We start from the raw sequence: 17,021 nt of genomic DNA, 5'->3' as shown, positions 1-17,021 counted from the left end.
TGGGAGTCCGAAAACAAACAGACAAAGCACAGGAGACCAATTCGAAAAAGTAATGATAGGTGAGTCAAGAAATGATGGAATCGCGGGTGATTTCTGGGTTTTCAGCTTGAACAAGTAGGTTGTGACGTTTGTTAGGAAGTGAAAGATGGGAGAGGAATGGGAAAGAAGGAATAGGCTGGAATCCAGAGAATAAATAGGAAAAGAAATGATATAGTAGAATAGATCGTGGGAAATCCTGTAGAAATGAGGAAATGCGGTGACTGTAAAAGATAGGTCTGAAGTGACTGGTGAATGCAAAGATGTTAGGGTGTAAGCGAGTCTCATTTCAAATGACTAATCACGCATAGACTCAAAGTGAATAAAAAGGCATTTACAACTAGGAAATAAAAATAATGATTTGACCTTACTTTAATGACCCAGGATAACATCTACATCTTTTGTTAAAATAAGTCGTTAATGGTTTATAAAAGATGCTCCAACATGTTATTTGCAAAGCATCAGTGCCTCAAGATTCAGCCTTTTTGTCCCTGTAACCCATTTGCAAGTAAAATGCCATGGTCTAAAAAAGGTTAGTATTTAAAGTTACAATTATTACACATTTTATACTTTCAAAAAACCTGCTCTCTGATCTTTATTAATTTATTCCTTTCCTCTCTCAACCTTTGTTTAATTTATAGTCTGTCTTGTCTTTTCCTTCCTTATTTAAGAAATGACAAAAAAATGCCCATTCTTCAAAACAACCTACAAGTTCATTCTTTGCATTCCAGCCTTGCTTTCCTCTTTCCTTTTTTTGGTTTTTTTTTTTTTTGAGATGGAGTCTCGCTCTGTTGCCCTGCTAGATTGCAGTGGTGCGATCTCAGCTAGCTACAACCTTCACCTCCCAGATTCAAGCAATTCTTCTGCCCCAGCCTCCTGAGTAGCTAGGATTCCAGGCACACACTACCACGCCCAGCTAATTTTTGTATTTTTAGTAGAAACAGGATTTCACCATGTTGGTCAGGCTGATCTTGAACTCCTGACCTTGTGATCCACCCTCCTCAGCCTCTCAAAATGGTGGGATTACAGGTGTGAGCTACTACGCCCTGCCAGCCTTTCTTTCCTTAACTTTCATTATAAAGATGATTAGGATAGGCCAGACACAGTGGTTCATGCTTGTAATCCCAGCACTTTAGGAGGCTGAGGTGAGTAGATTATATGAGGTCAAGAGTTCAAGACCAGCCTGGACAACATGATGAGACCCCCATCTCTGCCAAAAAATACAAAAATTAGGCATGATGGCACACACCTGTAATTCCAGCTACTTGGGGGGCTGCGGTGGGAAGATCATTTGAACCCAGGAGGCAGAGGTTGCAGTGAGCTGAAATGGCAACACACTTCACTCCAGCCTGAGTGACAGAGTGAGACTCCACCTAACAAAAAGTGTGTGTGTATGTGTGCAAGTGTGAGTGTGTGTGTGTGTATAGGGTTAACAGCATATACTATCAAGCATTTCAATTATTATATATTGAATGTTCTCTCTTTAGTATTTCGCTTCACATTTCTGCTGGATTGAGGATCTCAGGGAGTGTTTCACAACTAACGTGTGCCAGACTTCCCCATCTCAGCCCTGTTCTAGGCCAACTCATGATGCATGCCCTGTCCGGGTTCCAAGAGAGGTTTGGTGGAAGAATCCTTATAAACACCATATCCTTGATCTGTCCTGAGGAAGCCTGAATCATCTGATTGGCCCCAGAGTCACCCTCATTTTCCATGAATTCCCGCAGGCAAAGGTTGGCCCAGAATAAGACCGATGTAAAAGCCCAGAAGAATAGCGGAGCAGTAGACTAGCGTCCAGGAATGGGGGAAAATGATGAACTTTGCCCAAGAATTGGAAAGTATGCTTAATTCAGATTTATAGTATCTGACTCACATTCACAGATTTCCCTGTGCTCTTTCCTGCAAAGGTTTTGTTTTTCCTTTTCTAACCTTTACCTTCTGCCTAAAATATCCCTCCCTTTTTTCTCTTTCCATGCTGAAAATGCTATGCCCTCTTTCAAGCTACCCTTTTGATCGCTGAGATTGTATGCTTATGACTTTCCAGCATTAAAGATTTCATTGACTGCTCAGTTTTTCTGAGGGTCTCTATTTAGAGCAGTACCCCCAAAATTTAAGCGTTCAGTAATGTAAAACTTGTGAGTTATAATGTTTCATACATAGTGTAAGTCATACATAGCCTACACTGCACTGCTTTCTGCCTTAAAAACTGTACATTTAAAAAATAGTAAATTTGTGAGTTAAGAATAAAACACTGAGTTTTAACATAGTATGAAATGGTAATATGAAATGGCCAAAAAAAAAAAAAAGAAAGAAATTGCAGTTGCAAAATACTGCAATGAGACTACTCTTCCTCCCTGTAATATTTGAACATTCTTCTCTGTTCTGTTCATCTATTCATTTTGAAATGAATGCTGCAACTATCTAGTAAGCTCTGACCACTTGCCAGGCCTTGTGCTCTGTTCTGGTGATAGGAGATGACTAATAAACTATTCCTAACCTCCACCAGCTCATGGTAGCAAGAAGAAAAACATATAAACAAATCATCTTTATCGTATGTTCAGAAAAATCATCTTAGCATCCAGAGGACCACAGGTAGCATCTGGCACATAGTAGCAGTTAGTTAATACATATCAAGGGGTCTGGATCCTATTACGGTCTTTGCCTCCAGTCAGCCAGACAGCCTCTGTCAAGTCAAGAAACCTCCACATACATTAACATTGAAGTGGAAATGTGTGTTCCATTCATATTCATTCAGCCAGTATTTATTGAGCACCTACAGCAAGTCAGACTGCTCTATGGTGAAATTTTCAAGTGGGTAAAGCAAAGTGCTTTTTGTTAAGGATACTGTATCTCAATCTAGCAGAGGGAGACAAACACATAAATGATCAATAATGTGTGATTAAGACTATAATGGAAAAATGTGTCGAGTAAAATGAGTGCATGAATGAAGGAGAAACTGATTCAGCCCAAGTGATCAGAGAAGTCTAAAGAGAGGAGACAATGTGTCAGATGCCGTTTGAAGGAGGAACAGGAATGGAGGGCTCATTCCTGAAGGAGAGCCCAGCTCGAGCAGGGATGCAGAAGGAAGCATGCAGCTTGGTGTGCACCATTCTTGCTCACCCCCTGTGGGCATGAGGAAGGGCCAGATGATGCTTGGTGGCGTCATCCAGCCTACGGTATCCATAATTAGCACCATTTGAATGTTTATGTTAAATAATTTGAGACCCTTAGGAGACAGTTGGTGAATGGTCCCTTGTGTTCAATACATGAAAAGTCTTTCAAGTCTTTAATTTGTGTGTCTTTTATTTCCATTATTTGAAGATGAAAATTGATTCAGAAAAAAAAAAAATCAGCTCCAATATTAAGATTATCTTTTGAGAAAGTATGTAAAAATAAAAATAATAACAATCTCCAACTCTCTCCACCCCTTCCCCAGTAGAAGTTGATATCTGATTAGAATGAGCATTAATAAATAACCTAGAGGAATACAGTATTGTATGGTTTTACATTTTCAACTTTTTATTAAAATTTTTATCTCAAGTAAATAATTTTTGGTAAAATCTAATTTTTTGTACTCTGTATTGGATATGATTTGCTTGTCTGATTGAAGTCTACCTGCTGATCATACTAAATTTAATATATTAATGTGTCTTTTCATTTCTAGAATAAGAACAAAGAAAACGGACTATGTTACTGCAGGGAGAAATAGTATAGACAATGCTTACAGTTTTATTAAAACCTGTGGAGAAATTTCTTGACACCCCATCCTAAGGCAAAAAACATACAATATTATAGGTCAGGTCAGAGCTCTCGGGTTTTAAATTTGTATTGGCTGCTTTTCCTAACAAGTAAGTGCACAAAACAGTATCTGGCACACAGTAGGTTTTCAATAATCATTTGCAGAATAAATTTTAAATGAAGTAAGTCACTAGGCACAGCCCTCAAGGTAGCCACTCCACAGATAATTAAGGGTCAGGAAGCGGCAGCAACATGAATACTAGCACACCAATATGGAAACACATTTAGGAAATATTCTTAGAAACTTCATTTATAGGCAGCATTCATTTCAACGGCACTTCCTATTCCTACGTGAATTTACTACTTCCTAAACATTATTCACCTTGTTAAGAGTAGATACTTATCTTCATAAAGCTGTGAACGACAAGCACAAAATGATTTAGGATCAGAGGAAAAGAAACTACCTTTTCTAAGCTGATGCTGGTTTTTTTTCTTGGCTTTTGTGTAAGCATGACATTCATGCAACTAATAGTAATAATTCCTGCATGTGTTCCTGACACATCAGCCCTCTGAAGTAAAGATCACACTACTTGTGCAAGAAAGTGTGATTACTTGGATTTTTAACAAAGGTTAATTGGAGTAATTTGGGGGTTTCTCCAGGTTTTTCTGCCTGTAAAATGGCCAGGCACAGGCAAAGAATGATGATGGTGATATACATTCTTGAGAACTGATTTTGCAGACATGTAAAGAAATTGAGTGGTTGAAAGCTTTTAGTCTGTGGTGGTGGTTCTCTGAAAAAAAGCTGAATTCTACTTAAATAGCATTAATATAAAAATATAGCTTCATATAATTAAAAAGGTAAACAATTTAGTTATTTGTTTTTACTGATAAGAGATCATTTTTAAAAGAATAGAAGGAAGAAAACTTTTGTAAATAACAAAATAGTATTTAAGAAGGGAAAAATAAGTTTTAATCACTGCCTAGGAAAAGGATTTTCTAGTTGATAACATAATGCCTAAAACAAGAAATGAGAGCTCCATGTGGCATTCTTTTTTCATTTCTATTCCTTTCAGTAACGAAATAGAATCTGTTTCCCTAATGAAATTCTATTTCATTAGAATTTTTGAAGCACCTGTCACCTATCATCATCAGTTTGTACATATTTCAAGTTTTTCCAGTGAGCAAATGTAATAATGCAGGGTCCATATGTCCACATGTCTGGGAGGAAAGATTCCACGTGGTTTTTGGATTACCTGTCTGTACTCTTTTTCCCATTTATTGCTTGGAATATGTCACCTTCTGTCAATCTAATTACTCCTCTAGGAAACGGCTGTTCTCAGCTCACAGTATGACAATCGCTGTCTTATGAAAATCTCCCAGAAGCCTCTGTAGTTGATAGATCTACCTCAACAGTGTCACTCTGACGTGGAAAGCTGACTTCAGAATACAGGCTTACTCAAGATTTACTTGAGTTCTCCAAGGAAAGAGTTTCTTTAGATACGTAACGAGAGAAGCTGGTGGTTTTAGGTCTCTTGCCTTATCTTGATATACGTGAATAAATCTTTTCAAACCTTAGTCAGTCAGCTGAGAGACAATATATACATCTAGGACTTTTAGCCTCTGTAAAAGAATAACAACTGAAGTACCTACGTTACCTGACCAGTGGCACTTGTAAAAGATCAGAGAAGCTTTCAAAAGCCAAGAGCAGAGATTCTGATTTTGCTAGAAAAGGGCCTGAAGGAATAATGCCTATTTATCCATTTAGTCAGCCCTTTAGTTCATATCAACTATCCATTACTGTGATAAAGACAGACTTGGCTGAATCTAACAGAAATTCTTTTGTTATCATTAAACAGCTGTAGATTTTTAATATAATAAAGATAAAACTGCTCTTATAGCTCCACATTCACACTATGGTATTCAAGTTTGTGCCATCACTTCCATTTTCAGAGCTTTATAATTCCACCATAATCATTTGTTCTTGGCAGAAATGTGTTATACAGGCACTCAGCTGAGGATAATATTTTTGAACAATTTTTTCGATGTTCTTTCTGGTTATGTGATTATGGGAATTTGGAACTCAATATTAATTTGCTCTTCAGTTTTGTGTTTGTATATCTCAAAATGCTCTTTTTTAAATAACACAATTTAACTTGAATCATTACTTAGATTTGGGCGATATTCATAGCAAGATAATGCAGTCAGATACAGAAGAATGTATTGGGAGAAAATGAGCCACGTTTTTCCTTCTCCTCATCACTGCCATTTCCTTTGTGACTTCATGCCACCCGCCATGTTTAATAGTTTATATAACTCTTCAGGTACAAAGTGAGATGCTGACCTAATTTTTTTTTTCATTCATAAACTGATGTGTTTTATGGACCAATATGCATTCCAACTCTTGACTAAAATTTGACATCTAAGAAAATCAGTATTTTAGTTATATATTCATACTTGAAATTTTCCCTCAGCCTAATTTTTTTAAATTTCTAGTTCATTTATTTCAGTGTCCAATTTACTACTATAGTTATATGAGTGAGAGAGATCTAGTCTGCACCCATCACTTCACAAGTGTGGGAAAACAGGCAGGGGAAGGGTGGGCCCCACACTGTCTCCAGACAGGAGGCAAATAGTCATCGTCTGACCTTGGGCCATGGTGCTTGGCCATGTGAGTTTGACAGCTGGCATAGGTTTACCGAAACTCTTCATGGAAGACTTGTGAGAGATAATGGGTTAATATTTGTGGAGATCTTTCAACAAAGTGTAATTGATGTTTGAATTTTTATAAACCAAACACAATGTCTACCCCCGAAAGCTTTGTGAGAATATTTAGCACACATGTATGTGCCAGATGGATTGTAATGACAGTTGATAGGCCTCTTCTAACCCTTGCGTTATGTTGTCAGAAATCTGCATATCAAAACAACCATTATTTTTACAGTAAGATTTATTGGTTAAAAGATTTGGATGCACACTGAAAAATCTGCCTAAATAAGACTACAAATTAACTGTGTGAAAGACTTTAAATTAAAGGTTTATGTAAGAAAATTCTTGGCAGGGTGCCATAGTTCATGCCTGTAATCCCAGCATTTGGGGAAGCTGAGGCAGGAGCATTGCTTGAGTCCAGGAGTTCGAGAGCAGCCTGGAGAACATATTAAGGCTCTGATTCTACAAAAATAATTTTTAACCAGGTGTGGTGGTGCACAGCAGTAGTCCCAGCTGCCCAGGAGGCTGAGGTGGAAGGATTGCTTGAGCCTAAGACATGGAGGCTGCAGTGAGCTATGATCATGCCACACTGCATTCTAGCCTGGGCAACAGAGTGAGACTCTGTCTCTAAAAAAGGAAAAGAAAAAAAAAAGAAAGAAAGAAAGAATACTTTTAGCATGCCTTTTAGAAATATAGGCAGACAACTTTTGAAAAACATCAAATAATATTTACTTGATCTTACCTATTTTTCTCTATACAAGTGAATTCTTATGAAAAATATATGGAATATAATGCAGAGCACTCAGAAAGTATTCTTAAAAGCTCAAAGATATGCAGAGATCAAAGCAGAAACAAACATCATAATACAACAGTTATCAGCCAGAAGAATGTTCTTGTGGTTGAGATAATAACTAAACCATATGAGGCACAGAAAGTTAAGTTAGTAAATAAAATTTTTATTCTAATGTATTGTGATGTTCTTCATAGTATTATTGTAGAAAATTTCTAAGAATACTTATGATGAGTGAAAAATGATGCCTGAAGATCCATGATAAGGGGACAGGTGGCCCCACCAATTATAAATTCCTCAAGATTGTAAATGTATATTTTATCATACTGTGTCAAAATATTCATTTTAATATTCAAACATTTTACCACATAATAAACTGTAACCATATGTTTATTTGTTATATTATACCACTGTAACATTAATAAATATTTACAGAGCCACTGTGTATCCTAGATATATTAGAAATGATAGCTTTCTTGATTTTTTAAGTGAAAACATTCAGTGCCTCAAAAACTAATTTTAAATGATGTTACATTTGTTACACATTGATAAGAGCCAAGGAGTTTAGATTTTTAAGACTGACACCCCCTTTTTAACTCATGTTGTTTTATTTATTTTCCCCAATTGCATGAATTAAAGATGGGGTGTTATCTCAGCTTTGAATTCCTTAGCTTGATGTCGCAGCTTTTGCTTTACTTGTATGTGAATTCTGTCTTTAATAAAGATGAGCTCTGCTGAACTTTCCATTAATGAGAGACACTTAGGTATGCATCTCTTTATAACAGATCTTGGGGTACCAGGAAAATTCAGAAATGTTGCTAGTCTATTAATAATTAACATGGCAAGCTGTATGATTAATCAGAAGTTTTATGATCCCTAAAAACATAACATTATCTCTATAAATCGAATTGTATACAATTAAGTTGACAACCATCAGTTTAAAAAAAAAAAAAAAAAAGGCAGTCCAGGGTGTGGTGGCTGAGCCAGCAATCCCAGCACTTTGGAAGGCTGAGGCCTCTCCCTGAGGCCAGGAGTTAGAGACCAACCTGGCCAACATGGAGAAGCCCTGTCTCTACTAAATGTACAAAAATTAGCTGGGCATGGTGATGTACCTCTGTAATCCCAGCCACTCGGGAGGCTGAGGCAGGAGAATCGCTTGAACCAAGGAGGTGGAGGTTGTAGTGAGCCGAGATCACTCCACTGTACTCCAGCCTGGGCGACAGAGAGAGATTCTGTCTCAAATTTAAAAAACCAAGTAAAACTTGGGACTCCTAACTCATACTTTTTCTGTTGCAATGTTACATTAGTATTTATTATTCTGTGACAGCTGAGACTAGCCCAGACCCACATCCAGGAGGCAGGAGGTTCCAGATGAGGCACTGACTTTTTACTTTCACGTGTCAGTCTCAGGGTGATTCCTACTCAGCTGAAAAACCAGGAGATACCCTTCCTAGTTTGGTAGTTAATGACCTGATTATCTGTTTTCAGTGTTCTTCATCTTCCTTACTCAGCTCAGCTGTTTTTCCTTTTCTTTCCACCTATGTGTAGGAAGAGAACTTCTCAGTATTATAAATTTTGATAAGATTTTCACCTATTGAAAACCCTAACAAACAAAAGTAGTTCTTTACATAAGCACAATGTCTGAGCTTTCTCACCGATGCTTGTTGGGAATATTAACTGGGTTCTCTTATACCCTTTAGCTGTCAAGTACATCAGAAGTGGGGGTTGTGGGGGCAGACACCGCTAATGCCAACCATTAGTTTAAATTCACACTTGGACCTGTTTCCAGCGTTTCTGCTTTTGTCTTCATCACAGGTTTGGAAATCGTGTAACGTCCTGATTTCTAACTTTTCTGTGGGAAGAGAGTGTTGCAATTTGCCACCTTAATTGTTTTCTGCTGTAATTGCCTCTCACTAGCTATTTGAAGCATATATGAATTCTGTGTTATGAAACTTCAGTCCTTATACTCTCTGTTCATTGACTGAATTGAATTCCAAAAGGAATCTTTCTCTTTTTTTTTTTAAACTGCTGATGAGCGCTCGATTGAAATGACTCAGTTTCTAACTGTGACTTCTCTTCTTTAGTAGAATAAAGCATTTGTAATCACCTGAAATACTGGACAGCTTGAACTTCTTTAATGCCCCTAAATGTCTCTTACAGCCTTTGTCTAGGTTTGAACTTTGCAAATTATGTATTTCAGACGTTGAGAAAGAAGGGCCTTAATGGCTGTGACAGCCCAGACCCCGATGCGGACGATTCAGTAGGTCACAGCCCTGAGTCTGAGGACAAGTACAGGAAAATTAACGAAGATATTGATCTAATGATCAGCAGGCAAAGATTGTGTGTAAGTACTCGAAACACCCTTCATTTTTTTTACTCTTGATATTTCTCTGAACCTGGCAGGCATTGAACAAGAAAGAAAACAAAGGCTGTGAAAGCCCCGATCCCGACTCCTCTTATGCACTCACCCCACGCACTGAAGAAAAATACAAAAAAATTAATGAAGAATTTGATAATATGATCAAGAGTCATAAAATTCCTGTAAGTACCAAAGGTAGATGGCTGGTCTGCTGATAACTGCTGCAGTAACATACCTTAACCCTCTCAGTGATGGCTTTCTCTAAGACTCTTCGGAAAGTCAAACAGATAAAATAGCCATCTATCCCATGGGCAGCTCACATTTAGAAAGCAAACCCTAAAGGATGCTGAAATTATGTAATCTAACAGAGTTGCCATCAACAAGCTCATTCTGAGGTAGAACAGTTCACAGGAGGAAGAGACAGATTTACGAGCCACACCCTGGATTTACACAATCTTTTAAACACACAGTCCATGAAAATCACTATACATGAGTAAAACACTGGAATCTCCTTCCAAACAAGTTTGAGGATTCCTATAAAATACACAGATTATATATTGTTTGGTGACAGCAGGATACACAAGTGGATCGGCAGTTCTTTCATGTAAACTGACAATCATCACCTACATACAAGCTGATTTCTGAATAAAATTTCAGCTCCCTGTACATGAAATTCAACAACAGCACTGAAGGGTTAAAGCTATTGCTCGCTGCAGGGAACAGACTGCATGAAACCTAATGGTAAGATTTCAACATGTTTGTGTGCTGGGGTGATTTTAAAGCTTTATCAGAATATTATCTGCTTTGCCACCAACATTTTCCATGCTTTAACATTTGGCTAATTTTTGTTTTAACCAAATGAAGAACATTCTAACAGTCAGTCATATGCCTTGCCAGACATTTAAGAGAAATAACTGCATGTATTATTTTGTCGTCCACATATATAGGAGGAAAGTATATACTTTTAATTAGATTCTGTCATCAATCAAATAATGTTAACATTGTGGCATAAAGGGATGAAACCTGAGATTCACATGCCTTCCGAATAACTAATGTTAGTGTCCGAATCCTAATTGTATACAAGCTCCTTGACAGGTAATCAATTCCTTTTGTAAAAAAAATCGTTTTTTGTAAGTTAGCAAAACAGCCTAAACCTGAGGAATTAGGGACTGAGGTGAGAATATGTTTTGGTGATTGCAAGTGCAGATATTTGGGGACAAAGTGCGAGGCCAAACTCACAACTGCACTCACAAGATAAATTAATACCATAGTAGCTGCACACTCAAACCTGTATTAAATTTAATTGAACATTTTAAAACTTATTTTCAAAATGTGTGCATATTAAAATTTCTGTCCTCATAGATACCTATCTGCTTCTTCACTAAATGAAATAACATCAGCAGTAGAACTTTTGTTGAATCAGAATTACTAATACACCGCATCATGAAGGAAAGCTAAGTGCTGTAAATTCTTAAGGGTTTCATAAAACTGAGTAGTATATGCCCACATTCACAGTGGGTACTTTATGAAATGAAGTATTTAGTATCATATGCAGCCATGCATACTTGTTATGTCCAGGATTCTTAAATGATAAAATATCCGTGGGATTTTATTTTGCCCAGAAGAAGGAAAGAAAGCAGCTCCTTTGGGCCAATTTTTAATTCTTATGGTCTGAGTTTCTCTTGCTATATAATACACTGGTGTGAGCAGCTGTGCACTAAGGTTTGTGAATGTAGGTTGTTAATGCAGAACACCTTCGGCATGTCAGATAGTAAGAATCGCCTGCTTAGTTGGAATAAAGACAGACGTATACAGTACTGCTGATCATTGAGGGGAGGCAGTCATAAACATAGGTGGAGTTTTAACCCCTAAAGTTCTGGGGAAATGCACATTGGATCATTTTTCTCATGCTTTAGGGAGAGAGACATGCGATACACACCTAGATTCCCTCACAGGATTTCAGCCTGTTATGTAAAAAGTTCATAATCAAGATACGTGATTCCTTAAGGGGTGCAGTGGTGTGTGGCAGGGGGCGAAAAACCACATAGAGCAGAGCTGTGAGAAGGAGCCACCCAGCTCCAAGCTGTGCCGCAGAATCTCCATCTCTTTAGTAAGTGCTTCAGTCTCCACGATGAAAAGCCCAGTTTTTGTACATCACTCTCAGTTGCTGGAAGTCAGTTTCTTGAAAGTTTCCACAGCTGCTAAAACATTTACAGCAGGGCAAGGACACTTTGCCCTTTGTATGTAGAGAGTGTCTCCACCTCTTTAAAAACATTACGAGGCTGTTTTTCTATTTCGAAGACCCAGTTTGAAGAGTTTTCCTTTTAAAATAGAAAATTTAATATTGCAGTCACCTGTTGGTATATATAATTTATGCCCATATTCTTCAATTACATGAAATAATTCATGGGTGATTTGGAACTGTGTCGACCAGCATTTCCTCATGCTGGGTTTGCCATGGTTCATGCTGGGCTTCACAGTAAGAAAAAAAACACCTCCGTCTGAGGAACCAGCAGAAGCCAGGAAAGGGGCTGAATGAATGAGAGGCGGGTGCAAATTGGTTGAGAGTAAAAGGAAAGGGAGGAAGTGGAAAGAAACAGTATATATATTCTTCAAAATAGTGGGCTGTGAAGAAAGAGAAATAATGCTGTATGTAGGATCAAAAGAGGAATTAAAATGAAAGCACTTGAGATTATTTACATGCAGAGAAGTGCTTGGAGGAAGGAAAAGATTGAACGTAGAGGTACAACGGAGGTAAAATGACAAGGCTTCTGGAGAAAGGGGAGAAGGATGGGACCTAAACAAGACGGTATTACAGATGGAGCCAGGTGTAGCTAAGGTGGTAGGTGGGTAGAATGACGCTGAGTGGGTGACCGTATAATGACCTCTATTTTACTTTTATTTTTTGAGATGAGGGTCTCTCCCTGTGCCTCAGGATGGAATGCAGTGGTCTGATCCGATCCTGGCTCCCCTCAACCTCCGCCTCCCAGGTTCAAGCAATTATCCTGCCTTAGCCTCCCAAGTACCTGGGACTACAGGTGCTTGTTACCAGGCCTGGCTAATTTTTGTATTTTTAGTAAAGACAGAGTTTCACCATGTTGGCCAGGCTGGTCTCAAACTCCTGACCTCAAGTGATCTGCCTGCCTTGGCCTCCCAAAGTGCTGGGATTACAGGCATGAGCCATCACGCCCGCCTTCTATATATAAATTTAGTTTAACTTCTGTAGTTATTGGGGAAGGGGACAGCAGGTGCTTGAAAGATGACTGAGAAGTTAGACATGGTGAGGAATAGGGGATGGAGAGGGAATGAACAAGTCCATGACGGAACTGTCAGGCAGCCTTGAGGACATTTAGATAACCAGCAATTGGTACTTATGAATCATCAGAGTTGTGCGATTTTTTTTTCCTCTACTAGGGCCCAGCAGCTGGTAGTGGTTGGTCAAAATTTAAAGGTGTCATTAGTGGAAAAAGAAGAGTGAGGGGGAAGATTCAGTGCAATCATTCACATTAGATAAAAGAAAGCCCATTAACTAAAAGTATTTTACTTAAACTGCTTTATTTGATTTTTTTTTACTGGATTTTTTCCTTGTGGCAAGTTTGGGAAAATAGTGGGATTTGGATAAGAGTTCAGATACTTTTCCGATCATGACTCACTACAGTAACCATGATCACTTTGTTCAGGGATAGAAACTGAAAGATTTTAGCTGTCATGTCTGTGTCTTTCAATGCTGGGACCGGCTTCATCGGCCCTCAACCTGGCCCTGTTCTCATAGGGCTGCACTTGGTTAAATACTCTGCTGGCATTGTCTCGAAGTTCTTAATACTTCTTAAAGAAGGACCCCCACATTTTCACTGTGCACTGGGCCCTGAAAATTACACAGCCAGTTCTGCTGACAGCATTTTATTTAATCACCCCAAATTCTCTTTCTTCCTATCTTGTGTGTTTTTAAAAGCTGGAGCGTGGCCCTGAAATCTTTGCAAGTTTAGTGTTTTTAACTACTTTTTGGCTTTCATTTTTTAGACAAAAATAATGTTTAAACGTAAATGCTTTCAAGTTGTCTAATTTTGAAAAGTCAAGGAGAAAAAAAATAATGCCAATTTCTTAGAAATGTTTATATGTGATTATAGCATTTGCATTCCCTAAAATGTTTAGAGCAGCTTCATCTCTTCATGGATACACCATTTCATGCCTCAGATAAGGAAATCGAGGTCAACGAAGATTAAATGACCTGCCTGGTTAAATGGCAATTTATTACATAACCTGGACTGTAACTGAGATTTCTGATAAAAGGGCCAGTGTTCGTTCTGATTCTCTAAAATATCATCGTGGCGTACTCATTTTGAAGCTTATAATTTGCTTTCAAAATTATTATAGTAGTTCCTTTAACTCAGAAACAGAAAATCAAATACCACATGTTCTCACTTAGAATAGGAGCTAAACAATGGGTACACACAGACATAAAGATGGAAACAATAGATACTGGGGACTCCAAAAGGGGAGAAGGTAGTGAGGCGGGGTGAAGTTTGAAAAATTACCTCTTGGGCACAATGTTCAGTATTTGGGGAATCCAGTCCCCAGCAGTATGCAATATACCCATGTAACAAACATGCACATGTACCCTTGAATCTAAAATAAAATGAAATTTTAAAAAATTAGTATAGGCAGTTTTGGATATAAATAAGGAAACAAAGCAAAAGATCAACAGAATATAAATGATGTTGGCATATTTTATGAATTTTGGATTTTTGAAGTATACTCTGATATCTTAATTATATCTGACTGCATAGCCAATCACAAATGAGTTTCATAATAATCATTATCATCACTGTTTATGATCCAGAATTCTAGAAACTGAAGAATTAATTCTTGGGGATAATTGTCAGAGGAAGGAAGGAGTAGAATGACTTTCACTGAACTGGTTGTTGTTAGGATAGTTGAGAACTCATTACATGATTATTAATAATCCTCTTTATTTTGGAAGTGCATGTAATCACCCAGGGGTGAGGGGGATATAGGCTTTGCTCTCTAATGAGACACAACTAACATTCTATAGCATATTCATGGAAGATGGCGTTTTATAGCAGATTCTTAGATACATAGTAACAGTTAAATAAACATTTATAAGTAATAACAGTGAATTCAAATTAAAACATTTGTAGTCCAAAGGTGGCTTTAAAATACCAACTCTAAGTAAATATGGAAGAAGGCAGTCTTTAAGATTTATTTTTTTCCTAAAGCCTTAGATTCTCCAGTGTAGGTGCTTACCCACATTTCATCAGAACAGATTTAGTTTATTATTTATATGGTCCACAGATAGTGAGCTTCTAATATCTAGCCCTTATTCACTGCACAGAACGATTTCTGACTACATTATTTTATTTCTATCCAAAAACTTATACTGCATTGTATAGTGATTTGGTAGCAAAAGCAACAGACTCAGTCACTAGTTAGATGGTCTTGGGCCACTTACTTAATCTCACCAATTTGAAAGGGAATAATTATATCTATAGTCAAGGGATGTTTAAAGGGTTAAATCATAACATGTATGTCAATTATACAGCACAGTATACTGCTCAACAAATATGATACAGTAAATAGCTTCACTTTTGTGTTAGTACTTGTCTTCCTAAAAATTCTCCTTTGAAGAAAAATATTAAGTTCATATAATAAGAAGTAGAGTAGGTTCTGCACAGCCTCATAGCAAACAGGCATTACTTAACCACCATCATAAATAATTTTAAAACCAATGGGGAAAAGATCAGGAGAAAGAGATCAGGATACGGGCAGGGGGCAGGACACATTGCAGGATTAAATAGGATTGTCAGGGTGGGCTTCCAAGAGAAGGCCAGATTTTGAGCAGAGACCTGAAGGAGGTGATGCAGTTCACCATGGAAATGAGGCAGGGTGGCAGAAGCTGTTAGGAGATGAGATGAGGAGATTGGCAAAAGCTGGATCTTTATAGGCCCTGTGGACCATTGGAAGAAAAAAAACCTCTCATCTTGAGTTTTGACTCTAAGATGAGAGCTCTCACAGGGTTTTGAGCAGAGGAGTGTTGGCATGCCTGAAGATTTTAAAGGGTCAGCCTGATTTCTGGGTTGGAAGTACAAAGGAAGGCAAGGACAGGAGCAGGTAAATCTGTTAGGATGGTGATTGCAGTGATGTAGGCAAGACATGGCACTGCTTGAGCCACGGTGGTAGCCACACCCTCCATTCACTGTGGTACCCAAAGATAGTCCAACAGATTTCCAAACTGCTCCCTGAAAACACAGTCCCACCCCTGTAGAGTACCACTGTTCTAGATCTAGAGAGTTACTATTACGGCCCAAGGTTGCCACAGGAAACATATGACAAACTCTAACAGGTTGAAGAGAGTTTGTTAAAAGGACTGTTTACAGATGGGTAGAGTTAAGGGAAACCTGAGAGAATAATGAAGTACGTTAGAGCTTGCAACCTAGAAGCTGTTCCCATCTCTAGGCCTAAAGGAATAACTGGAGGGGAAAATTACCAGAGCACAGCAAGATCTATGTGTGTAGAAGAGAGCAAATCAAAAAGAGACGGGTCCTTTGCTAAAGGAATGCAGCCTCAGCCAGCCTGTGGCCCAGCAAGGACAATGCCGCTAGAAAAAAATACCCTGACCTTGCTCCCCTCCTGCTCTCTGTGCTGTTCCTGGTTCCTCCTCCACTGGCAGTAGGAAGCCAAAGGGCAAGGAGAGTCTGGCTGATGCAGCCTGGAGGGTCAGCTCCTGGGCACACAACAGAGTGAAGGGGACAGAGAGTGGGTCTGGATGGAGCAAGTGGAGAATATACTTACAACAATCACTTTACTTTGTTTTCTTGGGTATGCTAGAGCAATCTTTTTTGGCCTTTTCATGAAGAAATGCAGTATTTTATTCTTGCTGCAGAGTTTGAATTCACAGCATACACTAATTTTTTTTTTGTTAAAAGGGGGCTGGAAATGCAAGACTATATTCATTATTTGATGTCTTATCAAACATTTATATTCCATTATGTCATGATGTCTATCCAAAAATTATTTCCCCTGTTTACAGTAGATAAAGCCTAATAAAGAATGACCATATTACTTACATTACCTGAACACTTTTATTTCCTATAAAACAATGCGAAATTGGGCCAGGTGTGGTGGCTCATGCCTGTAATCCCAGCACTTTGGGAGGCCAAGGCAGGCAGATCACCTGAGCTCAGGAGTTCAAGACCAGCCTGGCCAACATGGCAAAACCCCATCTCTACTAAAAATATAAAAAATTAGCCGGGCGTGGTGGTGCATGCCTATAATCCCAGCTACTGGGGAGGCTGAGGCAGGAGAATTGCTAGAACCCAGGAGGCAGAGGTTGCAGTGAGCAGAGATGGCGCCACTGTACTCCAGCCTAGGTGG

At 38.4% G+C, this 17,021-nt stretch overlaps 1 protein-coding gene across 25 annotated transcripts in view; it reads left to right on the top strand.

Annotated features, from left to right (window-relative positions):
• Nucleotides 1–17,021, top strand: part of MEF2C (myocyte enhancer factor 2C) — a 181,623-nt gene that overhangs the window by 129,652 nt on the left and 34,950 nt on the right. For 18 of the 25 annotated variants that reach the window (XM_017508302.2, XM_017508292.2, XM_037731401.1 and 15 more), the window contains one exon: nucleotides 9,471–9,614. In XM_017508302.2, the coding sequence (XP_017363791.1) occupies nucleotides 9,471–9,614 (144 nt within the window). Of the gene's footprint in view, nucleotides 1–9,470; nucleotides 9,615–9,673; nucleotides 9,812–17,021 lie in introns of all 25 variants that reach the window. The other 7 variants (XM_017508438.2, XM_017508395.2, XM_037731417.1 and 4 more) reach the window with 2 other exon arrangements.

The sequence above is a fragment of the Cebus imitator genome, unplaced genomic scaffold, assembly GCF_001604975.1.
Source record: "Cebus imitator isolate Cc_AM_T3 unplaced genomic scaffold, Cebus_imitator-1.0 Scaffold16, whole genome shotgun sequence".
NCBI lineage: Eukaryota > Metazoa > Chordata > Mammalia > Primates > Cebidae > Cebus > Cebus imitator.
The sequence above is the reverse complement of the archived record's forward strand: the minus strand, read 5'-3'. Positions and strand labels throughout refer to the sequence as shown.